At 44.7% G+C, this 26347-nt stretch overlaps 1 protein-coding gene across 1 annotated transcript in view; it reads left to right on the top strand.

The window, feature by feature from the left end:
- Positions 1-9626, top strand: part of VIPR1 (vasoactive intestinal peptide receptor 1) — a 116786-nt gene extending 107160 nt beyond the window's left edge. Inside the window, exons 10-13 of the mRNA XM_064703807.1 lie at positions 2469-2560; positions 7038-7167; positions 7772-7813; positions 8551-9626. Of these exons, the coding sequence (XP_064559877.1) occupies positions 2469-2560; positions 7038-7167; positions 7772-7813; positions 8551-8742 (456 nt within the window). The 3' untranslated portion in view covers positions 8743-9626. The remainder of the gene's footprint in view (positions 1-2468; positions 2561-7037; positions 7168-7771; positions 7814-8550) is intronic.
- The last annotated feature ends 16721 nt before the right edge of the window (positions 9627-26347 follow it).

The raw sequence follows: 26347 nt of genomic DNA, 5'->3' as shown, positions 1-26347 counted from the left end.
TGCAGCCCATGCAGTCCCATCCTCCTTGCTTTTCTATCTTCAGTCCACCATTGTTTGTGCTCTTGGGCTGAGATTTGGATCATTTGTCCTTGGTGCCCAGCTGGGGCAGGAATTGTTTTGTCTCCCTGCTCTGTGCACAGAGCTCACCATCCCCTGATATGAAACCCAGACTCGCACACTAAAGCAGCACAGAATCTGGAAAAAAAAAAAAACAACCAAAAAACCCTAAAAACCTAAAACCCAAGGCATCAAATCCTCCAATTACAGCTTCAGGTAATGAAGTTATATACCCCCAGTCTGCTCACTTTTGTTTTTACTTTTCAGGGCCTGAGACAGTCAGGTGTCCCTGAGTTTAAGGCCCAGAGAGGAGTTGTTTTATCTGAAAAAACGGGAGAACAGCAGCTGACAGGCTGTGGAGTTTTAGACCTATACCCTAAAGCAGTACAGGATCTAAGACATAAAACCTAAATCCTATGGCATCAAAAAGGACTGAGCAGAGGCCAGCTGGAGTGGATCCTGCCTTGTGCTTTGGTTTGGTTTCCCTGGCTCACCATGCTCAGCAGCTGGCCCCATGCCACTGCCTTAAATCAGCCTTTGCTGGGTTCAGGGTGTCCCCAGCAGGCTGCAGGGTCCCAGACAGCACAGTCCTATTTGGAACTGTCCAAGTTCCCAGACAGTCCTCAGCTGCAGGAAACCTTTGCAAGCTGAAGTGATATCAGCTCTTTAGTGATTACCAGCTCATTGTGATTTCAGCCCTTCAGCTTGCTAGGTGCCAAGGCAGGCAGATGCAGGGAGAGAGAGGAGAAGGCCATTTGGAGTTCCACAGCGATGTCTTTATTGAATCTTCTGAGAAGGGTTCCAGTGACAGCTCTTCTGCCAGAACTGGGCTAAACCAGCCCTTTATATAGGGTACAGGGGGATCAGAAATGGTCCAGTGGCAAGGGTTAAAGGAAAAGTGACCTACAGGGTTACGGAGAGATAAGCAGGGGTTCCAAAAGGCAGAAAAGGGTCTCTCTAGCCCATTCTCCATGACTTGGCATTTCCTATCTTCAGGCTTCTGCACGCCACAGGGCCCTTTTAGACCCAGGGCCTGCTGCACCGCCTGGTGAGCAACCTACAGGGTTATAGAGAGATAAACAAGGGTTCCAAAAGGCAAAAAAGGGTCTTTCTAGGCCATTCACCATGACTTGGCATTTCCTTTCTTCAGGCTTCTGCATGCCACGGGGCCTTTGCAGAGCCAGGGCCTGTTACACCGCCTGGCGAGCCGCCGGGCGCCACACGCAGCTCCTCCCATGCACACTCCAGGACATCGTGTAGGGAGAGAGAGAGGAGAAGGCCATTTGGAGTTCCACAGCGATGTCTTTATTGATTCTTCTGAGAAGGGTTCCAGTGACAGCTCTTCTGCCAGAACCAGGCTAAACCAGCCCTTATATAGGGTACCGGGGGATCAGAAATGGCCCAATGGCAAGGGTTAAAGAAAAGTGACCTGTAGGGTTACAGAGAGATAACAGGGGTTCCAAAAGGCAGAAAAGGGTCTTTCTAGCCCATTCACCATGACTTGGCATTTCCTGTCTTCAGGCTTCTGCACGCCACAGGGCCCTTTTAGACCCAGGGCCTGCTACACCGCCTGGCGAGCGACCTGCAGGGTTATAGAGAGATAAACAGGGGTTCCAAAAGGCAGAAAAGGGTCTTTCTAGCCCATTCACCATGACTTGGCATTTCCTTTCTTCAGGCTTCTGCATGCCACGGGGCCCTTGCAGAGCCAGGGCCTGTTACACTGCCTGGCAAGCTGCCGGGCGCCACACGCAGCTCCTCCCATGCACACTCCAGGACATCGTGTAGGGAGAGAGAGAGGAGAAGGCCATTTGGAGTTCCACAGCGATGTCTTTATTGATTCTTCTGAGAAGGGTCCTAGTGACAGCTCTTCTGCCAGAACCAGGCTTAAACAACGCTTAATATAGGGTACAGGGGGATCAGAAATGGCCCAGTGGCAAGGGTTAAAGGAAAGCGGCCTGTAAGGTTACAGAGAGATAAACAGGGGTTCCAAAAGGCAGAAAAGGGTCTTTCTAGCCCATTCACCATGACTTGGCATTTCCTATCTTTAGGCTTCTAGACCCAGGGCCTGCTACACCGCCTGGCGAGCCGCCGGGCGCCACGCGCGGCTCCTCCCGCGCGCGCTCCAGGACGTCGTGCAAAGCTGTGCTCTATGGGCTTGACATCATCATACTTGGGATGTATGACACAAAGTCCCAAGCAGGCTGATGTCAGGCCCAAGATGCCATCATCCTGTGTCGGTTTTCCATGTGCTCCCTGCCCCAGAGAAGGGGCTCTCTCTGCTCATGGCTTGTTAAACAGCAGCTCCTTCCATGGCAAAAACCATTCCAGTGAGAGGAGTTTTTCTCTAGTGATGGGCTCTTTTCCCTGGAGTAGAATGCTGATGTTTTACCCCTCTCTTCCCATCTCCACAGGTGAACTTCATCCTCTTCATCTGCATCATCCGTATCTTAGTCCAGAAGCTGCATTCCCCAGATGTTGGGCACAACGAAACCAGCCAATATTCGTAAGTCCCAGACCTTCCCAACCCTATCCTAAAAGTGTTTTTTGGGAAACCTGCCTGGCTGCTTGATAATTCTTCATTGCATCTTGTTTCATGATTGCGTCTGTCTGCACTGATCAAAATCAATTAATTTTAATTGCTTAAAGCAGATTAGAAATCAGGAGCATTTACTAAAAGAGCTGGTCAGGTTTTATGTCAGTTTGTGGTAGGTGAGAGGGATTTCTCCTGGGATTAATGATGAAGAAACAAGAGTAATAATAATTATCATGAAGCCAAATATAATTTTTCTTTGAATATTCAATATTTATTGGATTCTGAAGGCAGAAAGACCTTGATGGAAAAAAAAAAAAGTTGCTCTTCCAAGTGTACACGCTTATTTTCCTGACCCTCAATTTTAAAAAAGGAGAGATCTAGAAAATTACCATTCAGTCAGATCTGTGACAAATTTTCCTCATCCTAAAAGAGATTTCTAAACAAGATTGGATTAACTCAATACATTTCTCTTCTCTGTTGAGAAAGATCACTGTCTTAGAAGTTTTACTTGACTTAATACTTTTATTCCAGGGATGTGAGGTTGACCTTAATGGGGCTTTATATAATGAACAACATGCCAGAGAGATCAACATCTCTCTCAGTGGCCAAGGCTAGTCTCAGCTGCAGTATTTTAAGAGTGAAAGAAATGTCTATTTGCATAGATTTATTCTGGCCTCAATACAAATAAAATAAAAGTCCAGAGCAGGTTATTTTTGACTCTTCCCACTGTTCTGGCTCCGCTTTTCAGCTATCCTGGATATTTATTAAATGTTTCCTAGACAAGAATTCAATAACAGAGTCCAGTGTCTGCATGGTCACTGCTTGTAAATCCTTGTCTTCTGAGGGATCTGTGCTTTTGGGTTCCCTGAAAAATCTCAGTTCATCTTCCTGCAGGATGGAAAAAAGTAACAATATGTTCCTTAAATCCTGCCCAGCCACAGCACTGAGACTTTCTCTCTGGTTTTGGTGAATTATTAATTTCATCTACCTCAAGAGATTCTCAGATTTATGAAAGGAAATGCCAGTTTTTGACTTTAATTTTCCTGGCAGCAGCCAAAGCCAATTACCTATTTTTCTGTCATCACAGCACACCTACATTACCAGACCCTGTGCTTTCTGCCACCTGCCCTTCTGGATTTCCAATTGGGAATTTTATCTTTGCACCACAGGTTTGCAGCAGGTGCATAAATTAAATCAGCATATTTAAATAATTTCTAGTACTGAGCATTGTCCTGGCACTGCTAGCTCCTGTTCACCTCAGCAGAAGTGCTGCCAACGTGCACCTGATGAGTTATGCCCAGATTATCTCAGAGGTCATGCTGGGCTTTGGGTTCAGGACACATTTTCCAGTGAGGTGGAGCTGCCAGGAAAGCTCTTTTTGCCTTGTAAACAAACGTGGGGCATGTTGGTAAAACACAGAGCTCCCCTCACTGAGCTGCTCTACAGGGGCTTCTCCTGAAGGACAACTGATCCTGACATCCACAGATCCTCCTCTTCCTTCCCACCTGCAAAGATGGCTCAGTTCCCCTAGGGAATTAATCAGTTGCTCACTTCACAAAATTATAGAATCCCGCATTTTGGGTTGGGAGGGACCTTAAAATTCATCCAACCCACTGCCATGGGTAGGGACACCTTCCTCCATCCCAGGTTGCTCAGATCTCTTTCCAACCTAGCCCTAAAATTTTAGGTTTCCAAGGCACATGAGGTGCTTTAGGACTCTTCCAATACTTGCACGGACCTGTCACACAGGACACAGGACCTATGGGACACTTGTCCCCTTGAACAGTGGCACCTGGCCACCAGCCACATCTGGAAAACTGTTGACTGAATTCAGTGCAGTAGGTACAAGACACCACACTCTCCAAGGAAAACAAATATTAATTGTCTGAAACTTAAGTTTAGATCCCACCAAGGTGAGTTCTAAGTGTGGTCCCAAGATTTTTACTTTTAGACAGAAATCTGTGGAGACTTCTGGGGTTTGACTGCAGGATCCAACAGTTCTTAGCAGAAAACTGCTGCTGAAATGCTGAGGGAGCTGGGGGTGTTTAGCCTGAAGAAGAGGAGGCTCAGGGTGACCCTATTGCTCCCCACATTTCCCTGAAAGGAAGGAACTGAAAGGAAGTTGGAGCCAGATGGAGATCAGGCTCTTCTCCCAGGCAACAAATGACAGGATGAGAGGAAATGGCCTCAAGTTGTGCTGGAGATGTTCAGGTTGGACATCAGGAGGAATTCCTTCACCAGAAGGGTTGTGAAGCATTGGAAGGGGCTGCCCAGGGAGGTTGTGGGCTCCCCATCCCTGGAGGTGTCCAAGGAAGGCCTGGAGGTGGCATTCAGAGCTCTGGGCTGGGAACAGGTGGGGATCAGTTGGACTCAATGGTCTGGGAGGTTTTTCCCAACCAAATGCCTCTGTGATTCTGTGTGCATCCCTCCTGCCAAATCTGAGACAAATCTGTTTTAAACTAACAGCATCCTGGATAGCTCATTTGCATTTCTCCCCCCTTCTCATGTGTATTTTATATTGTTTATTTTCTACACACACAGCCTGCTGACAGCACTGTTCAGCTCCAAAAGGTCTGAGCTTAGCTGCAGGCTGGAAGTTCAGGTGTGCTGCTGACTCCCTCATTAATGCTGCAGGCAGGGAACTGGGCTTTCATGTGCTGGAAGCTGTAAAAACAAGTCTCCCAAAGCAGTTTTCTGGAAATGACAGGGACATGTGCAAGAGTGGGACAGCAATATTTCAGGCAAATGGAATTTGTCTTCTGCCACAGAAAACTGGAGCAAAATTCATCTCTCCATTCTGTCCACGTCTGTGGATCAATATTGTCATTAAATTCCTCTGAGTAACTTTTCCATTATGATTTCAAGGAGCATGACTGAAATGTTGGTTCACTCTTGCCCAGTCCCAAGGACAGGAGCAGGTTCATGCAGGTTAATGGACACATGTTCTCCCAAAATTACCTGTCACCAGGTGGATCTGTCAGATAAGGGAGGTCTGGGGTGTGCTGGGAATCAGAGTAATAAGGATTTCGAGAATCCATGGTTTCCAGCAGATTTAACCAATTTCAGACAATCCCCCAAGCAGTTCTGCCTCCTGCACAGCCAGGCTTGACTTTCATGGGAGAAATGACACTGCGACTGGGTCGTGATTTTCCTGAGTGCAGTGTTTAGGTGGTGGAGTCTTTTAAAAAATCACAGAGCCCTTGCCTTGATGCCAAAATAAAATCTAAAACTCAGTATCTGGTGAAGCTCAGTGTTGGGAGCAGGAGACTGGTGTGAGGTGTGAAAATTGGAGGAGAGGGCTCAAGTTTTGTCATGTCCTTTTCATCACCACAGTCCAGCCAGGAGGGAAAATATTGTAATTAAGGGCCCAGTGTTGTCTGCAATGCTAAGATGAAATTTTCTAATCCACTGGAGGTTGCAAACAGCATCTCTGTCAATGTGGGACACAAAGGTAGCACCACATCTCCTCCTCTAGGCTGATGTTCCTCAGAGAACTTAGATTTTGGATCCCCATGAGCAGAGATGTGCCTGCTAGTGAGGGATGTGAGAAAGGCAAACTCCTGTAAAGTTCCTCATCTCCCTGCAGGCTCTCATTTTGCTGGGATGAGCCACAGCCTCCAATCTCAGCCTTAATGTTGAGAGGAGAGCCAGGGAGAGCTACAGAGGAGCTCTGGGAGGCACAGGGATGAGCATCCTCTGCACAAAGCTGCCACATCAGCCTCCCAGTGGGCTCCTGCAGGTGCCAAATAAATGAAGATGGCCTGAGAGGTCTGAGCCTGATAAGGCTTTGGAGGTGGAGTGGTTGCAGGTGGACAAATGAATATTTCCAACATCCCAGCCTTATTCCCTCCAGAAACCTCTGAGAGAGAGGGAGATGTCACAGGATACAAGTGACCAAGGGAGACAAAACCCCCACAAGCATCCTTAGACCCTTGATTTCATTTTCTTTCTGCCAGCTACTTTTCAAATAATGATTGCATTTAATGCATTATCATCTCTTCCTAATTAAACCCCTGATTACCCAGCATGATGCCATTAAGCACTAATACTGTTCATCCCCCTCCTTTGGAGACATTCATTGTGCAGTAGCCTGTCATTATTCCCAGCTAAACATACCATTTCTCTCCCAGAAGCTGTAATTTTCAGAAATCCCAGGCAAACAAAGACATTGGTAGATGATGATTTAGCTTGTGGAGATGAATAAAAGATCTCTGGTGGGAGGGGAAGAAGAGAGGAGGGAGAAAGAAATACCTCCAGTGGAGCTACTGGGAATAAAAATGTCACATTTTATGGTGCCACCAGGTCTGAAATCACCAGCCATCTGCAGTCTGTGGGACAAGGAGAAATAATAAATTTTCAGGGTTTATTTCAGGGCTCAGCTGCAGGATTCCTCAGCCTCTTCCCCTCTTCCCTCTCCCATGGTGGTTCATGTTTGTCTTTCCAACAGGAGGCTGGCCAAGTCCACTCTGCTGCTGATCCCTCTCTTTGGCATTCACTACATCATGTTTGCTTTCTTCCCTGACAATTTCAAAGCAGAAGTGAAGCTGGTCTTTGAGCTCGTGGTTGGGTCATTCCAGGTAAGGCACCATTTGGGTCACCAGGTCTGTCACCAGGGAGAAATGCCAAGAGCTGTACATGGGTTTATTCTTGACATGCCCCATATTGCTCTTGTACCTTTGTGGAAAATCTACTCACTCCAGCCTGGCCAGGATGAAAGATAGATTTATATTTTGCCTTCCAGAAGGAGATTCTCTTCCCTCATTTTAGGAAATGAAAAGAAAATGTTCCTCTGTACATTGGTGTCTCTGTGGTTTTTTGTACTTAAGGGAGAAAAATAAACACCTCAGTTCAGATTTTGTGTCATTGATGTGTCCAAGGCCAGGGTGGATGGGGCTCTGAGCAGCAAGTTTCATTCAGTGGTGAATTATTAACAACCCTGTCAGCATCATCATTACTGCACATCTGGCACCTGGAAGTGTTCAAAAGCTGTGCAGATGTGGCACTTGGGGACATGGGCCAGTCTTGGCTGGACTTGGCTGTGCTGGGGGAATGGTTGGGCTTGATGACCTCAGAGGTCTTTTCAACCTGAACAATCCTGTGGTTGTGTGATCTCTCCTTTGGGAGATGAATGGATCTACACTCTGTCTGCAGTGCTAAAATCCTGTTTTCTCCTTTCCCCAGGGGTTTGTGGTGGCTGTGCTGTACTGCTTTCTCAATGGAGAGGTAAGACCAGACCATCAGGGTTTTTTGGTTAATGCTTGCAGCTAGGACAGAATGAATGCATGTGGAGAGTGGTATCAGATATCAGAAGGCTGATTAATTACTTTATTATACTATATTATTCTATACTATATTACACTATATTTCATTACATCTAAACTGAATCTGCCAAACACTCAACTCAACTGCACAGCATCTCGTGACTGTCAGTGACAGTCCCAACACACACACCTGGGTTCAATTGGCCAATGAATCAAAACACTCACACCAGAATCTAATTACCAATTCCCTTCAGGTAAACAATGTCTTCCACAGTGCATTCCACTTGTGAACAAGAGGAGCAGCAATTGAGATAAATGTTTTTTCTTTCTCTGAGGTTCCTCGCTGCGATTCCCAGAAATATCCTTGGGAAGTTGTGCCTTGCTTTTCTCTGGGAAGAGAAATGTGGCCACACACAGTCTCAAGCTACACAAAGGGAAGTTTAGGTTGGGTATTAGGAAAAAGTGATGAAATATTGATAAAGTTCTGGAAAGGCCTTCCCAGAGAGGTGGTGGAGTCCCCATCCCTGGGTGTGTTTAACAAAGCCTGGATGTGGCACTGGGTGCCAGGGTTGAGTTGAGCTGTTGGGGCTGGGTTGGACTCGATGACCTTGAAGGTCTCTTCCAACCTGGTCACTCTGTGAATTCTGTGAACAACACCAAGTGATGCCCTGTGCTGCCTTTCCTCTTTCCCATGCCCAGGTGCAAGCTGAGCTCAAGAGGAAGTGGCGGAGGTGGCACCTGGAGCGGTTCCTGGGCTCGGACATGAAGTACCACCACCCTTCCCTGGGCAGCAACGGCACCAACTTCAGCACCCAGATCTCCATGCTGACCAAGTGCTCGCCAAAGACGCGCCGCTGCTCCGGCTTCCAGGCCGAGTTCTCCCTGGTGTGAGAGGCTCCCCAGGCACTGAGCATCCCAAACTGAGACACGAGGATCCCCGGGAATCAGTGATCCCATGAGAAACCCCTGTGAAATGACCTGCTCCACATGAGCCAACAGAGGACACACAACTGGAAAAGCCGCTGGCGTCCAGGATGAGATCGGACGAGCCAAGAGGAAGGAACACTTTTGCTCTTCCTCTTTTCAGGCCTTTCACTCTTCAGTTTCCAGCCCTCAGGGATTGATAGCTCTGAGGAATTGTCCCACTTAAGCTTCAGTTTCAAGCCCTCAGGGATTGATAGCTCTGAGGAATTGTCCAACTTGCTGGAGGACAACCTGGGAGATGCTGGTGTGTCATAAATAATGAAGTACTGGGGGTAAGGGAGGGAGAGCCTCAGTCCTTGGTGGCTTTACCAGAACTGGCATCTCTCAAACAGACAAATTGCACTTTTTTTTTTCTAAAAAAATGAGCCAGTAAAGGAGAGACAGAGGCAGGAAGCAGGAAAAAAACCCCACCAAACATATGAATGTGCCAAAATTCCTGTGAATAAGAGGTGATGATACAGCACTAAAGATGGTGCTGGGGACATGGGGAGAAGGGACAGGAGGAACATGGGCAGGAAGGGAGAGGCCAGCACATGGCCCCCACGTTTTACACAGGTGGAGATGAAGCTGCAGCACCAGGAGAGCCCCTCAGAGGATGCCCCAGTGTGTTCTGCTATTTCCCCACCACCCTTGGGAGCAGAAGCTTTCCAGGAACCCTGTGGAAGAGCAGATCACTGAGAAGGAGCAGTGGGAGGACTGTGTTGGTGACATGGTGTTTTGCTTGGTTGTGTTCCATTAACAGGAAACTCGATTTGCATGTATAAAAAACAGGGCCAGATGCCAAAAGCAGAGCACGGCTGTGTTTTTTCATTCTCTTTAAGTTGTCCCATAGATCTCGGTGCATGGATGCACCCAGGCTCATTAGGGATCAGGGGGAAATAATTGGGCTGTAATTCATTTGCACTTGCTTAGCACACATTGTCAGGAAAGGGAAATATAGGGCCCTGTAATCCTTAATTGAGTCAGAGCTGCCATAAGGAGCCACTCTCCAGATGAAAAAAATGAGTGTCACAGCAGCAGGTGAAATTGCTTTCATCAGGACAAGGTTGTCTCAGCACACAACTGGCACTCCAGGAGGGAGGAAGGAGTGCAGGAGCTATTAAATGGATTTCTTCTTCAGCTTTTCTGGGGAGCTTTCATCCTATAGGAAGGCATTGCTAGATATTTAAGATGTGTGTGTGCATTTTACCTCTTTTCTGAAGGCCTTCTAGTTTCCACACAGGGGCAATTCCTACTTGAAGAATGCACATGGATTCCATTAAAACCAAGGGAGAAGGTTTTTTTAATTCTTGTTTTTGTGGTGGAGAGGCAAAGGAGAAATGTTAAAGCCCAGTCCTGCTCATTTGAGGCAACCCCACAGTCCCAAACTCAAAATACAGGGATACAGATGCTCATGTTTGTGTCCCATCAACTGCATCAAGTGGGGTTGAAAAAGTTTTATGCTGAGGGTGGGAAATCCCTGCCCAGCTCATGTGTACCCTCAGTAATTGGGCTGCTGCCATCCTACTAAAACATGTCCTTGTGAAGGAGTGTCTGGGCCACCAACCCAGGCACCTGGAGAGGGAGGTGAGCTCCTCTTTTAGAGCTCAGAGATCTCAATTTCTCTGCTTTATTTCTCCAAAATGAAATGAAAGTTCAATGGAGGGAAGCACCTGCATCCTGGTGGGGTTGGGGGTTGTTGGCCCTAAGCAAAGGATGTCAACAAACCACACTGAGCCCAGGAGGAGAACTTGCATATCCAGCTCCTTTCTGAGTCCTGACAGGGCAGTGTTCCATCCATAACCATTCCAGAGCCTGTTATCAGCTCAGCTGGGTTCTCCCAAAGTATTTATCCGGGTGTTGGACTGATAACAGTGTGGTGGGCTGGAGTCATGAGGAACTGTGATCCACCACGGGCAAAGGTGCAGTCCTGAGTCTGCAGGGAGCCAGCTCAGACCTGTCACATGGCTACACAGCCTGTAGGTCCTAAAACAATAAGAAGACGTGAAAATTCCTGGAATTACAGTGCTGGTGACCCCAGGCTGGCCAGGTGTGAGCCAGCTTTGTTATGACTACTTTGCACTGAGCCCACATCAACAGTGAGGATCCAACTCTGACGTGCCATAAGATCATCAAAATGCAGCTCACTGATTCCCAAAATGCAGAGAAAACAAGAGGATGCTCCAATTTTCCCCACTTTTCTTGAATTGAAGCCTTTATGCCTTGACACCCCTCAAACAATACCCCATTAAAATCCAGAAGGTTCTCAAAAGCAAGAACCTTTGAAGTGGTCCTGAGCAGAGTTCAAGAAAAATCTGTATGATGCTCTCAGGCATTTTGTGTGGCTTTTGGGGTTGTCCTGTGGAGGACCAGGAGTTGGACTCGATGATCCTTGTGGCTCCCTTATAACTCAGGATATTCTGTGATTCTCTTTGTGTTTGGTGCTTGTGCTGCTCTGCTGAGCTTTTTCAGACCTGGATTAGGACTCACCCAGCAAACACTGGAGAAATCCCACCAGTACCACCACTTCTGCTGCTGTGCCTGGTTCAAAGCAAGGATTTGACCTGCATTTTTCCAGGTGAATGACTAACTTTAAAGAAGCCCAGAAGAAGCAAGGGAAAATTCAGTCTCAGCTTCCAGGTTGTTCCACTTGGTGTAAAATGCTTTGTCTCACTGATTCAGAGTTCTGAAGCAATGTCAGTCTGGGAAAGATTGGATCCATCAGGCTGCAAAGCCATTCTCACTGTTCATCTGTCATGGTAAATATTTATACCCAACAAAACTGATGGGCTGCAGAGGAGCACTGCCCCATCCTGGGAAAGCATCCACTGAGGTGTGAACTGGAATTTCAGATCCCAGCCAAGCAGCAGAGGAGCTGGAGCACAGAGCTGTGGAGCAGAAGTGCAGCACCACTGCCAGCAGCCTCCTTTGTGGGATGTGAGGGAATCCCTTCCCATCTGTTCCAGGCCTGTGAGCCATCCTGTGAGACACACTGAGCATTTTCCCTCTGCTCTTCCCTTTCCTCTCCTTGTGCTCCCTTTCCCTCTCCATTTGCAGGAGGAAATTTGTGTGTTTGCAGCCTTTTTTGTGTCTCAGCCCTATGCTAACCCAAGCCAGCACCAGCCACATGCCAAAGGCAGCCAGGAAAGATTTGCCTTTTGGAGATGTGACAAGGAAAAACCCCAGCTGGATATTTACCCTCACCACAGGCTCCTCTGCAGCCTGTCACATTCCCCACCAGGCTGTTCTGCACAGGAACCTGAAGCTGGGATCTTCCCTAAGCTGAGGGGATCCTTCAAAAAGTGTGGAGTACATCAGCATGCCAGAGCTGTGCCCCCGGGCACCCTGCTCACAATTATTTCATCACTGAACATCCAGCCATACCTCCTTCCTTCTGTCAGGGATGTTTGAGGGGTTAAATGAACCTGCTGAATGGAACTGCTGTGACAGGCATGGCAATGTCAGCAATGCAGAGCTGCCAGCCCAGCTGTGTTCCAGGAAAACACAGGAGCTGGGGGTGAAATCACTTCATAAAGAGAGAAATCTTCTCACTCTGGGGACGTGAGCAATCAAGGGAATGATGGCATTGGGATTGGGCCCTGTTTGACTGGTTTAGTGCAGGAATTTGGCTCCACAACTTGGCCTGGTCTACTCTGGTTCTCATCCAGCTCATCAATAAAATGGAATTCAAGGACTTCACTGCAGATGACAATGTGGAGTGAGCTGACCTGGCCCCACACAGAACAGACCTCAGCACTTTTGCTGCTTCCCCACCCAAAACTGACCCCAGCAGGGCAATTGCCTCCAGCTGCTGCATCAAAGATCAGAGGTGTGCCTCTTAAAAGATATTAAAGGAGAAAAGGAGACTCAGGGCTGCCCCCATCACTCTCTGCAGCTCCTGAAAGGTGCCTGTGCTCAGCTGGGGCTGGGCTCTTTCTGCAGCAGCACTGACACAGCCAGAGCACACAGCCTCGAGCTGCACCAAGGGAAATACAGGTTGGATAGCAGGGAAAAGTGATAAAGTTCTGGAATGGCTGCCCGGGGAGGTGGTGCAGTCCCCATCCCTGGGTGTGTTTAACAAAGCCTGGATGTGGCACTGGGTGCCAGGGTTGAGTTGAGCTGTTGGGGCTGGGTTGGACTGGATGACCTTGAAGGTCTCTTCCAACCTGGTCACTCTGTGAAAGCTTCTTCTGCCTTTGTTAAAAGGCACAGATGTGTTTGAGGATCATGGATTTGGGCTCCAAAACTCTTTATAGAAATAAAGCCAAATTCTGATCCTGCTTGCTCCAGTCTGCTCACTGCAGTGACTCCTGAATTACACCAGCATTAAACTGGGATTTGCCTTCAAAATAATTCCTTTTTCTTTATTCTAGAGCTGCTTACTCCCTTTTACATCAGGGATAGAATATGCCCCTCCTACTCTATACTTCAGGGATTGAATCATTAAATTTATTCATAAGTATAGAACAATTAAAATATAAACAATAAATTATTGTCAAGGTCTAGAGGTAGCAGGTTCAATGCTAACATTAGACTGTAGATATTTCTGTTCAGCTGGGACCTGTATTGCTTTGTGACCCTCTCAGAAACAGCAAGAAATGAGAATATGACCATGTTTAGGGTTTAGAAAAGAAATTCTGTTGCAGAATTTTAGAGGCATTAAAATCAAACAAATTTTTAAAATCAGAGTTATGTATGCAGGAGCAGCAGCATTTCTGCAGTTGTGGAATGAAAAGTGGAAAAGGCCAGAAGCTGAAAGATCTGAGCATTTTGTTTTATTTTTGGTTTGTTTGGGGTTTTTTTGCTAGGAAACAAGTCATGTTTTTCTCCAGGAAGGTGTTGATGGAGAAAAGATATTTTATACATGAACAAATCATCATATTTCCTTTTTTCTCTCTGTCCCACTGGGTTCTCATTCATCTCAAAAGCAACGAGGGTCAAGTCTGTGCCCCAGGGCAGAGGGATTAAACCCAAATCTCTGCTCCAATCTGATGGAAATGCTTTCAGAGAGAAATGCACCTGCTGATTAATGAAAGGTTGATGGCAGTTTTTCAAAAGCAAAATGAAGTTCCAAAAAGAGCTCAGGAGTGAGTGAACACCACTTGGCTCCATGGCAGGGATTAAAGGGGTTTGGGGGGATTTTTTTGTCTCCATTCCTTCCAGCTTCACATCAGGGTTTAAACAAGGGGTAAGGAAATATAGGGAAATAAAATACAAAATAATTTCAGCCTAAAAGGGAATCTCCCAAACTGGGAAGTGCCAATGTGCATCTCCATGAAGCTTATTTTACTCTGAGCACACAGGTGCATCTTGGTTTGATAAATGGCCTGTGGAAGCACAGGAGGACCAGAATCAATGTCCCTTCTCTGGCAGGTGAATGCGGCTCTAACAGGAAAGCCCACAATAAAACATTCCTCCTGCTGTGTCCCACTGGGTGTTTGGCACAGCCCAGGTTCCTTCCCAGCCTTGGGATTCCCCCCATGGCATCTCTGCACCCTTAATGTGCCAAACTCCTGGGGACAGGGACTGCAATCCTGAATTCCCTGCCCCACAATGCAAATGTGCGCTTTTCCCACTGCAGTGCTGATGGGACCAGCACCACAGAGCTGCTGCTTCACTGGAGATGAACCTCAAAGAGCAGGGGCTCACACACACCCACATCCATCCAGAAGGGCTCTGCTGGCATCAGTCAGGCACTAAACTGCTGGAAAAAGGGAAAGATTCAAGTCCCAGCCTGGCAGGGGTGTGGTGGTGTTCACAGGAGTCCCAGGACGAGGGAAGAGATGAGAATCTTGACTCCATGTTTCAGAAAGCTGATTTATTATTTTATTATATATATTATATTAAAAGAAAATTATACACTAAAACTATACTAAAGAATAGAAGAAAAGGATTTCATCAAAAGGAAGGAAAAGGAATGATGATAAAATTTTGTGACTGACCAGAGAGTCTGAGACAGCTGACTGTGATTGGCCATTAATTAAAAACAACCACATGAGACCAATCACAGATGCACCTGTTGCATTCCACAGCAGCAGATAATCACTGTTTTTCTTTTCCTCTGAGACTTCTCAGGAGAAAAAATCCTAGCAAAAGGATTTTTCAGAAAATACGTCCGTGACAGCAGGTGGAGTCAGATGTCCCAAAATGTGGATTTCAGTCCATTTCCTTTCAGTCAGTCAGCTTTTCATCCCCTCTCCAAACCCAATATTTGCATTTCAGTCTGATGAGGTACAAAACAGTGACTGACCTTGTTATTATGTATAATTATAGTGACTGACCTCGTTATTTCCCCTGGAGACCTGTGCAGATGCAAATATGGCTTTTAACCAGGAGTTTCTTGGGAGCACAGATCATCTTTTCCACCTCTTCCTGAATGTCCTAACTTGCATGATGTTCTATATCCTGAAGAGCCCTGGGTTTGAAATTCTGCTTATTTCTAGAATACTGTGAAATCACAGGGAAGAAAACAAACATTTGGGACAGGTCTGTAAGGAAAATAATGCCCACTTATGTTCTGAGGGCCAGACCCTGAGGACACACACATTGGCAGCAGCAGAGCACCAGTGTTTTATACCCAAGTTTTGTGGATGTTGTACATTTGTACATAGAGGAAATCTGAAGAGCACATTTAAAAAGGAAAAGAAAACAAAAATAAACACCACATTTTTGATACTCAAATGATGATGATGATGATAAACCGAGTTCAAAAAGGCAGTTTTGAACTCCAAAGTGCATTTTTCAGAGCCTGTTTCAAACACCTCAAGCTGTGGGTCAGCAGCTGGTGCCAGCTGACCCTTCTCCCTCCAGCTGTGAACTCCTCTGCTCTGCCCTCCTGTAAATAGGCTTTGGCAGCAGAGGGTGATGGGCACGGGCTGTGAGCAGAGATCTCTGTCTCCGTGGGCTTCTCTGTACCAGGTGCTTGTGATGTACCCTCCATGCCAGCAAGAACAGGCCTGCTTGCTCAGCACAGGTGAAATCTCTGCCTTGTTCCATGGCCTTTTGCCTGATGTTATTTATTTTTGGTCTGACTCTGTATATATGCAATGAAATGGCTATATTTTTTTTGCTTTTAATTTTTTTTTCCTTTGTATTTGGTTCACCTCCTTGCTTCAGAGGGGGGTTCTTCTCTGTGGTTGACACTGCTGAAAACAAGCAATAAAACCATCGTGAAGACATTGTGTTTGAGGTGTTCCACCTGATATTTTAATTTATTTCTCACAATCCTGGAGAAGACACAGAGAAGGAAAACTAAGAAGGAAGTTGTGAGCTGGAGAGGTTCTTGCTTAGAGTTGAGCATAATGACCTCATACTTTGAAAGATTAACCAGACAGACCAAATCACTCTTAAAATCAGAGAATCATAGAAATATTAATGTTGGAAGGGACTTTTAAAGGCCATTTAGTCCTTTAAAGTCCTTTAGACCTTTAAAGGCCATTTAGTCCTCAGACAGATGCTGGGTTGTCCCAGGATCCCAGGGACATGTGGCACAAGTGAGCAGTGACATCTTCAAGTAGATGGGAATTCTGAGGAGACCTTATTTGAGAACATCTGTGCCAGCAGAAGAACCAGTGCCAAATCCAACATAATTGACCCCAAAACCTCCTCCACTGCACGAGCTGGGTGCAAGGATGGTGCTTTGGAGGCAGGACTGATGTGTGGAGGTGACAACCATGAAATCATGACCACACTGTGATCATTTTGTCACAATCCAGAGGTGTGAGATGATTCCTGCATTCACAGGAACGTACAACCCCACACACAAATACAGATTGTTGCTGGAATATCCTCCAGCAAACATTTCTATTGCTCAGGAGAAAGCACAAGCCTTCCTCTGTGCTGGAGAAAAGCCCAGCAGGCAACCACAAGTGAACCATAATTGTTCACATCAAAAACATTATTTGATGCACACGAATATCAGGCAGTGAAAATAGATCTCAGCAAGAGGTCAGTGAGCTTTTCCATGTCCATAGGGCCAGTTTGGCCACTCACCCCCTCCTTAAACTGATTTACACCCAGTGCTGACACTGCTGATAAAGGCCAAACCTACAACTGGAAATGACAGGTCCAGGCTATATTTGTCCCTCTTTCTGCATGGATTAACCATTTTCATTTAAAATCAAGGGGTCTGATGCTCTGGGCTGTTCTGAGAAGTGAAGCTGTTTGTGTTGACTTCCACTGGATCTCTCTGTGGGTTCAGCCAGAAATCAGGAAAACAGCTTGTGAGGGCTGGGGAAAGGGAAAAGCAGACAATTACATTTATTCTGTGTCTGTAGAGGTGAGGATAATCCCATCCTGCCAAAAAGCATCTTCCACATGAGGAACTCCAATCACTGCTCAGAAATTAATGTAGGTGGGTTTGATGAAGGTCACCTGAAAAGTCTGGAAAAAAAATCAGCCCAACCCTGTTTGGTCCTAGCTCTGTGTCCCTCCTGGCTGGCAAAGAGCAAGGCATGGCTTTTCTTAGGCACACACCATTATTCTGAATTTGATGGAACATGCAACCACAACCTGTGGAAGGTTTTGAGCTTGGCTTTTAGGGCCTCTCTGTGTAAGTTCAGTTTTCACGACTGCAAAAGCATCTTTCTCTATTAGAATCATGTTTAAAGAAGGCAAACGACTTCCTCTTCCTTTGATCCCCCATGGTTTCCAAGGCAAAATATCAGGATGAGGAATTTTGTGATCTCCATGACATTAAAGCAATTTCCCATGTAGTGGATCAATCCTAGTGGTTAAATCATCTTTATTTCACATGCAATTGGTTGTATCTGCACCCTCACACTGGGGATATGAACTGAACTGTGCCTCAATTCACAATCCACGGAGGGAATTTGGCTGTCCTCAGCTCAGAGGGTTGTCCAAGGATCCCAAGGACATGTGGCACAAAGACCCCAGACATGGTGTCACAGCTGTAACATTTTCTGAAAGCCTAAAAACCTCTTCTGACACTGGCAGGGCTCACAGGGAAATCATTCCTCCTGTAGAACCCCTTTTGCATTTACTCCTCTGTTGGATCATAAGAACAAAGGCAGGTGAGTGGACCAAGTGGCTGCAAGCTCCTTCCAACCTGGCCATTAATTAAAAACAACCACATGAAACCAATCAAAGATTGGTCATTGCAGCCATGAACACTTCCAGGGATGGGACTATTAGTTCAATTGGGTTGAATTGTCCTGGGTGACAAACAGGAATTCTGTCACTTAATATCAACTCCAAATCAAGGAAGTGGCTTTTAAAGCACAGGGATGCCAATATTTGATGTGAAATAAACTAGGGTTGAACCAACACCCACAGATTTGTCTTTTTCTCCTGAAAAATGACGGCATCCAATTGTCATTTTTTACCTGAATTCACTTATGAAACTCATTTTACAAAGGAAGTAAAATACCAGCAGCAAGATCCCAACACTTGAGTTGGGCACTGCTGCCAAGATTCTGCCTCCCCCAGCTCTTACAGATTTATTGCTCTGGGATATCTAATTTAATGTCTGTTCCTTATCAGCCACTTAATCCCAAGCTCTTTGGCGTAAAGCCATTAAAATCCATAATATTTCATTATGTCCTATCTGCTCCCAGCTAAAAAAAGTATGGGGATCTGGTAGAAATATGATCTCAGTTGGCAGCAACGAAGGAATTTATTACGTGGAATAGATTTATGTGTGAAATGTGATTTTTGGGTTGGAATGCATGCAGGCTTACATTCCATCCCATCAAGTATTTCCCATCAAGTGTGATCTAGCTGGCCACTAAACTCCAGCTCTCCTCGTGTCTTCTTTAGTTCACAGGTAGGAGTCCAAACAGGGGGCTCCAGGAATTCTGTGGCTTTTGAGAAAATTCCAAACATGTTGGTCCATGATGGGAGAAGGTGCCTCTTGGCTGGGTCTGAACTCAGCCCTTTCCCAGCTGGCGATGGTCACATTTCCAAGGATCTCTTTGCAAATTACCTGATTTGGAGAAGACTGGATGGTTTTATCCTCCCCCTGCTTCCATTACTGGCCAGGAACCTTCAGTTTCTGAGACAATTACTGTAATTTTGGCCAGAGCTGGGCAAGGATAAAGCTTGGAATCAAAATTATAGAGTACAACTCAATTCTGGGCTCTCAACAGCTCCCCCATCTCCAAGGAAAGATTTGGAATTCATCAGCTGGATCGGTGATTAGGGCTTGTGTGAGCAACTGATTGCATTTGTTTGGCTGCTGGGGAGGAAAGGAAAGGGAAAAGGAAAGGAAGGGGAAAAAAAGGAAAGAGAAAAGGGAAAGAGAAAAGGGAAAGGGAAAAGGGAAAGAGAAAGGGAAGGGAAAAGGGGAAGGGAAGGAAGGGAAAGGGAAGGAAGGGAAGGGAAAGGGAAGGGAAAGGGAAGGGAAGGGAAAAGGAAGGGAAAAGGAAGGAAGGAAGGAGGAAGGAAGGAAAGGAAGGAAGGAGAAGGAAGAAGGAAGGGAAGGAGAAAGGAAAGGAAAAGGAAGGAAAGGAAAGGAAAAGGAAAGGAAAGGAAAGGAAAGAAGGAAGGAACGGAAGGAAAGGATATGGGAAGCGAAAAGGAGAGGAAAGACGACTTGCTTATTGACGTTATGCATGTATTGTTTTTTCCTGAAAAGAGATTCATAAAAGTACCTTTTGAATAGAAATTTTACTGTGATATGAAAAAGAAAAGAAAAGAAAAGAAAAGAAAAGAAAAGAAAAGAAAAGAAAAGAAAAGAAAAGAAAAGAAAAGAAAAGAAAAGAAAAGAAAAGAAAAGAAAAGAAAAGAAAAGAAAAGAAAAGAAAAGAAAAGAAAAGAAAAGAAAAGAAAGAAAAAAGAAAAGAAAAGAAAAAGAAATGGATGGCACTGCCTTCCCCCACTGACTCATCTTAGTCAGGGCAACTAAATAAAATGAGAACAACAAATTCAGATCAAGACTGAGTCCTTGCTTTGGACAACCTGCTCTAATGTCATGCTGCCCATGACAGGGCGTGGAAAAAGGTGGGTTTTAAGGCCCCTTCCGACCCAAACCATTCTGACATTTAATATCCATCTGCATCAGTTGATTTTTTCTATGTACACAATGATTTCTTTGTCTGTAGTTATAATACACAACATTCTCATGGCAGGTGAGAAACACAAGGGTTGTTCTGTGGAGCTCAGGAGCAGCAAGAGTCAATGAGCACCTTTTCTAACATCAAAAAAAAAAAAAACCATGTATAGAACTCAGCAACTCTCATCATTCAAATCCAATCTAATTACAGTGCAAAATGTAAATTAATGCAATGTTCTTTGGAGAGCTGCTCACATCCATAGTAATATGCCAGCTCTGGAAGCTGCCCAAGCCTTGAACAAGAGTGAAATTCTTCAGACTCAACATCAAGTGCTATGGGCTGTTCACAGGGAAAAATCATTTCAGGTGTCATTAAGGCAAAGTTTAAAGCAAAAATTGCTCCAGTAAGAGAGAAATTTCCAGGGAGCTTTTGAGATGGGGTCCCACACACAGAGCTGGACACATCTCTTGTCAGGAGGTGAACACATCCTTGAGGAGCCAAGGGCTGGCAGGGGTGCAGGCTGACACACAGGCTTGAAGCACTTCAGCAATGAAGATAAATGAGAGTCCTCACTGTTGTCATCTGGCTGCAGAAGCTCCCTACCAAAGCTTTTACATTTCAGAAACAAAATAAAACAAAACAAAACCAAAACCAAAAAAAAAAAAAAAAAAACCACACACACAAAAAATAAATTAAAAACATAAATTAAAACTAACACAGCACAGCTTGGTGAGGTGGACAATGAAAATTTCCTTTATTCTGAATTTCTGTTAATTCTGAACCCTTATTTAAAGCTGTTCTGACCTTCTCCAGGTGTGAACACTTCTGTTGGATAGGTTTGCTTTCTTCACCTAATCTTAGCAGAGTGAGCACAAATTACTCACATCAGAAATAGATCCCACAGCCATAATTCAGCCCTAGAATGTGGACAAACCTTCCACCCAATGTTTCTGTCCAGAAAAACAACGTGTCTCTACAGAGAGAAGCTGAAAAACTACATTTCACTGCACATAGAGCAATGGTAGTTTCCCTCTGCTGGGTGGGACAGGGTGTGAAAAACTATTTTGTAAACACAAAGAGAATTGTTATTTTATTTTTACATATTTGTTATTTTAGTATTGAATTTCTGTGAGAAAATCTCACCTGGTTTTAGGTGTCAATTAAGCAGCTATTAATGCCAGAGCCACTCATTGGAACTCATTTCTAGGGAGTTCTTGTCAATGTAGTTAATTCAGTTTAAGGGGAAATTCATCCTTGCAGGTGCAGCAGATAAATTTATCCTCAATTTAAATATACTTAAATAACCCTAGGTTGTCTGATTTAAGACTTGGAAACTAAAAGACAGAGAAGACACTGAAATTCCCAATTTTTATCTTTGAGAGGGGCAAAATGTGCCCCACACAAAGTCCTCGGCTTGCTGAATGCATTGCATGGAAACCATAAAGGAGGGATTTAGGGACTCCTGATGGGGGTGAGCTCCTCTGCAAAGGTCTAAGGGGATGACTACAGAGAAGCTGCCAAGGAGAACCTGGACTGGCAGGGCTTTGTCTTCTTTTCTGCCTCTGTCAGGGTTGGGATTGAAAGTGCTCAAGATGATCTTTTGTGTTCAGACTCAGATATTTATTAGTTCATATCTATGTCACAGTCCTACAAACCCTGAGTTCTGCAGCACTTCACTAACAAGCTACAAAAATGGAGCCCCATCTCTCTCTACAAGGTCTTTCAAGGATAAACTGCCCAATTAAGAAATGACAACTCAATTATTTTTACTTTTAACCCAATAACCACCCACCCATGGCCCACAATGGCGATATTTTTATCCAATTACACAGAGACACCCAAATCCATGGAGAAGAAGGTGAAGAAGAAGGAGAAGAGGAAGGAGAAGAGGAGGAAAAGAAGAAGAAGAAGAAGAAGAAGAAGAAGAAGAACAAGGAGATGAAGAAGGTGAAGAAGAAGAAGAAGAAGAAGAAGAAGAAGAAGAAGAAGAAGAAGAAGAAGAAGAAGAAGAAGAAGAAGAAGAAGAAGAATAAGAAGAAGGAGATGAAGAAGGTGAAGAAGAAGAAGAAGCACCCTAAAACCTCCATTGTGCTTTATATTTATTACTACATTCTAAAACCTTAAACTTCAGGTTTCCCACCCTGTGATCTCACACGCTTCTATCCAAACTCCACTCCCACAATCCCAGTTCTATCATTCCATTTTGGAAGCTTTTCCACGGCCTCAGGTCACTGCAGTGTTCTCCTGGGGATCAGTGCCTGGCAGCACAGAAATCTGAAATTCTCAGCAGCCAGGGTTTCAACAAGACATCCAAGGAATGGATGGACCACCAGCATCCACAGCTGTCCTTGGCCTTCTGAGGCACAACTGCTCTGCTTCCTGTCATTTTAGTGAATACAGAAATTGCTAATGAGTTCTTGTGAAGAAAAATGTGTATCATGGGAAACGACACCAGTAAAAAAAGCCTGATGAAGAAAATGTTGCACAAATCCATTTCCCTTCAAAGTCAGGGGAGGAAAGTGACAACAATTACAGTTTTGTTTGAAATACACACCTGCCCACCTCACAGGATATCCAGTACTCTCTCCTTATAGAAATAATTGGGTTTTGCTTCTGCCCTATGTTAATATGGAAATCAAATTCTTATAATAAGATTTTTTTTGTAAGCAATGCATATGGAAACCTTGAATATGACAGGATTAAAAAACACTTGTCACCAAAAGGACAGTTAAGATCATAATGTTAAGATCATAATTATCTTTACTACATTAACACTTAGCGAATGTTCCCATTTGTAAGAAAAACATAAATTCATAACTTTTTTAAAAAGCAGAGAAAATATTTTCTACCTCCAGTAATACACCTAAAACTCATGACCTTGTGACAGGAATAATTTTTTGGGGCTCTGTGGGTTCAACAGAGACAATTTGACTGTGACTCCAGCAAAGAGAGATTAACTGGAATGGGGTAACCCCCAGATGATCATTAATACCGTTATTTTTCTTGTGGGTTGTAAAAAGTTCTTTCTTCCCCAAAGACAAAATGAGAACAAACCAAAACTTCAATTTATTCCGTTTCTTTACTAATGGAATATTAACTTTTGTTTTTCACGGGGCTGTTTGGGAGGTTGGGGTTTAATATATTGAAATTGCAGCTGTATGTATTTGAATTATTTATGCAGCCAGACATGTAGGCTGTGATTAAGCTTCTCATTTGGTTGTAACACACGGTTCCTTTCTCCTGCTCGCTGATTTAGCGCGAGGAAACCTTCCCCGCAGCTCTGCTTCACAATAAATTGCTATTGGCAGATAGAAATGTCAGGTTTACCCTCCAGATGGGAGCAATAAGAGAGCAGACCTTTGCTTGTTCCATTTATCCTGCTGCACGTGTGACAAGAGCTGTGTGTTGCTCTCTGTGTCTCTCCAATGAACGATTACATCGAGGCGTTTTTCCACAGGTTCATTTTGTGGCTACAGAAAAACAGCTCAGCGTCCATGAAACCAGCTCAGAAAAACTTCCCAGGCCCAATTTTCCACTTTGTCATGAATCTGTTCAAGTTGAAATCATGTTTTCATTAACTGGGTTGCATTTTTACAGAGAATCTCTTTATAATCATGGGAGATTTGGTCAGAACCATGGAATCACAGAATGGTTTGGGTTGGAAGGGAGCTCAAAGTTCATCTCATTCCACCCCCTGCCATGGGCAGGGACACCTTCCACTATCCCAGGTTGCTCCAAATTCTGGCCTTGGACACTTCCAGGGATCCAGGGGCAGCCACAGCTTCTATGGACACCCTGTGCCAGGGGCTCCCCATCCTCCCAGGGAAGAATTTCTTCAGGATATCCAATCTAAACCTCCTCTCTTTTCAAGCCCCACAGGATCTGCTACAACTCTCCAAGACTGTTTTTGGGCAGTTGAAAACCCCACCCAAAGTGCCCATTTCTTTTCCTTGAATAAAGAATTCCTAGGGGCTATCTTAGCTGCAGATGTCAGCAGTGGCAATGTGTGATGCCAGGCCAGGACAATCCATCCACTGTTGCATATTGTGATTTTTTTTTGACTCTAAGTGATACAAAACAAGGATCTTTTTTTTTTTTTTTTTGGGTGCAAAATCTATCAATCTGAATTTTAATTTATTGTTTGGGACAGTTCTGGGCAAGCCAGTACAGTCCAAGAGCAACACTATGGCTTCCAAGATCCCAAACAGAAAAAATAAAGCTGCCACTGTGGGAGAAACGAGGCTGTGGCTGAAGATGGAGCCACGATCTGTGGCCTCCAGGATGTTCACACAGCTCCTGCTTTCCTCCATCTTCTCCACTGCCTCCCTCTTCCGGCACAAGAAGAGCAGCCTGCTCTCAGCTCCTTCAGAAGGTTTAAAACTATTTCCCTGCACTTTCTAAATGTCTGGAAAAGGCAACTGACAGCAATGGAATGGACAACTGTGATGGTGTTCACAGGAGTCTTATGTTGAGGGAAGAGATGAGGATCTGACTCCATGTTTCAGAAGGCTGAATTATTATTTTATGATATATTACATTAAAACTATACTAAAAGAATAGAAGAAAAGGTTCTCATCAGAAGGCTGGCTAAGAATAGAAAGGAATGATAACAAAGGTTTGTGGCTTGGACAGAGAATCCGAGCCAGCTGGGCTGTGATTGGCCATTAATTAGAAACATCCAACATGGGCCAATCACAGATGCACCTGTTGCATTCCACAGCAGCAGATAATCAATGTTTACATTTTGTTCCTGAGGCCTCTCAGCTTCTCAGGAGGAAAAAATCCTAAGGAAAGGATTTTTCATAAAAAGATGTCTGCGACAGAAAACCACTGGACATCATAGGGAATTATATCATTCCATTACCCAATGTGGTTTTCAGAGGACTTCATCCCTCCCTGGTGACTTAGGAATGCATTTATCTGATATCTTTGCTTATTTTTATCAAAGCACTTCAGCGACAGAGCTGGAATTGCATTTTTCCCATGTTTTATTTCCAGTTTCTTGCTCTCCAGGAGGATGTAAATGTTTTGCACGTTATGTCACTGCCCACAACCACGAGAGCACAAGAGGGAGGGAAGGGGCTGCTCCCAGACAGGGTGACCTTGCAAACACCAGCCATCAAAACACCAAGAACTTCATGCAAGAAGAAGGGTTTGCTGCTGGGAGATTTTGTCCTGGCTCAGCTCCTCATACCATCTAGGAACATGGTATGCAAAAGGGTCATCCACCTCAATGTCTTTGAATTTTTAAAAAGGCCAGAATCCTCTTTTGCTCTTCCCTGCTGCTCCTTCTCCTCACAGCAGCCTGTGTTGGTGCTGATGATGCTTCTCCAAATTAGCCTTGGGCTCCAAAAATACATCACAGTAGCTGCAAGCTGTCCTTGGGGTTGTAGTGTCGCTGTTGTACTGAAGAAGGGTGAATAAAGTGATATAAAGACTCTAAGTCAGAAGGTAAATGCAAAGTTTATTGGACACTACACTTTTTTTTTTTGGATAATTACAATAAAGCTGGACCTGATTGGTCCTTAATTAACACTCTTCACTCTATTGAATGTGATGGTGTTCACAGGGGTCTCAGGTTGAGGGAAGAGACGAGGATCTGACTCCATGTTTCAGAAGGCTGATTTATTATTTTATGATATATATTACATTAAAGCTATACTAAAAGAATAGAAGAAAGGATTTCATCAGAAGGCTGGCTAAGAATAGAATAGCAAAGAATGATAACAAAGGTTTGTGGCTTGGGCTCTGTGTCCGAGCCAGCTGACTGTGATTGGCCATTAATTACAAACATCCAACATGGACCAATCACAGATCCACCTGTTGCATTCCACAGCAGCAGATAATCATTGTTTTTCTATTCCTCTGAGGCCTCCCAGCTTCTCAGGAGGAAAAATCCTAAGGAAAGGATTTCTCATAAAAGGTGTCTGCGACACCTGGTCCATACCATGTGAGAGTATTGCCAGTGTTACCTAAAGGCCTTAAGTTTTGCACTGGATTTCCAGTCTCATGACCCTCTCAAACTCATTCCTTCTGAATTTTTCTTCTCCTAAAATAGCTTTGTTTTACTGGATGTTACTGTGAGAGAAATTTCTCAAGCTGATCAGGGTGTGATCAGGCTCATTAATTTTAGTTTTGTAACCACATTTTTATGCAGGCAGCAGCAGCAGAAAAACAAACACAAGAAGCACCAAGGAGGGTGTATATAATTGAATTGGAAACATTTCCAGACACTCAGTTGATCACCTATATAGTGAAGTAATAATTTTACTATATAGGTGATCAACTGAGTGTCTGGAAATGTTCCCTGGCACTTTGTGGACACAATTTCAATTATTCACAGGGCTGTCTCATGGTTAAAATCCAATCTACAAACTGATTTTATGTTAGTCGGGTCACAGGTCAATGTATCGATGTCATTGTGGTTTTTCATAAAGTTTTTCATAAAGGTTTGGATTGGAAAAGGCCTTAAAGACCCCTTAATTCCAACCTCCTCCATGGGCAGGGGGTTGGAACTGAGT

This window comes from Zonotrichia leucophrys, chromosome 2, assembly GCF_028769735.1.
Source record: "Zonotrichia leucophrys gambelii isolate GWCS_2022_RI chromosome 2, RI_Zleu_2.0, whole genome shotgun sequence".
Classification (NCBI taxonomy): Eukaryota; Metazoa; Chordata; class Aves; order Passeriformes; family Passerellidae; genus Zonotrichia; species Zonotrichia leucophrys.
This window is presented reverse-complemented; position numbering and strand designations above follow the sequence as displayed.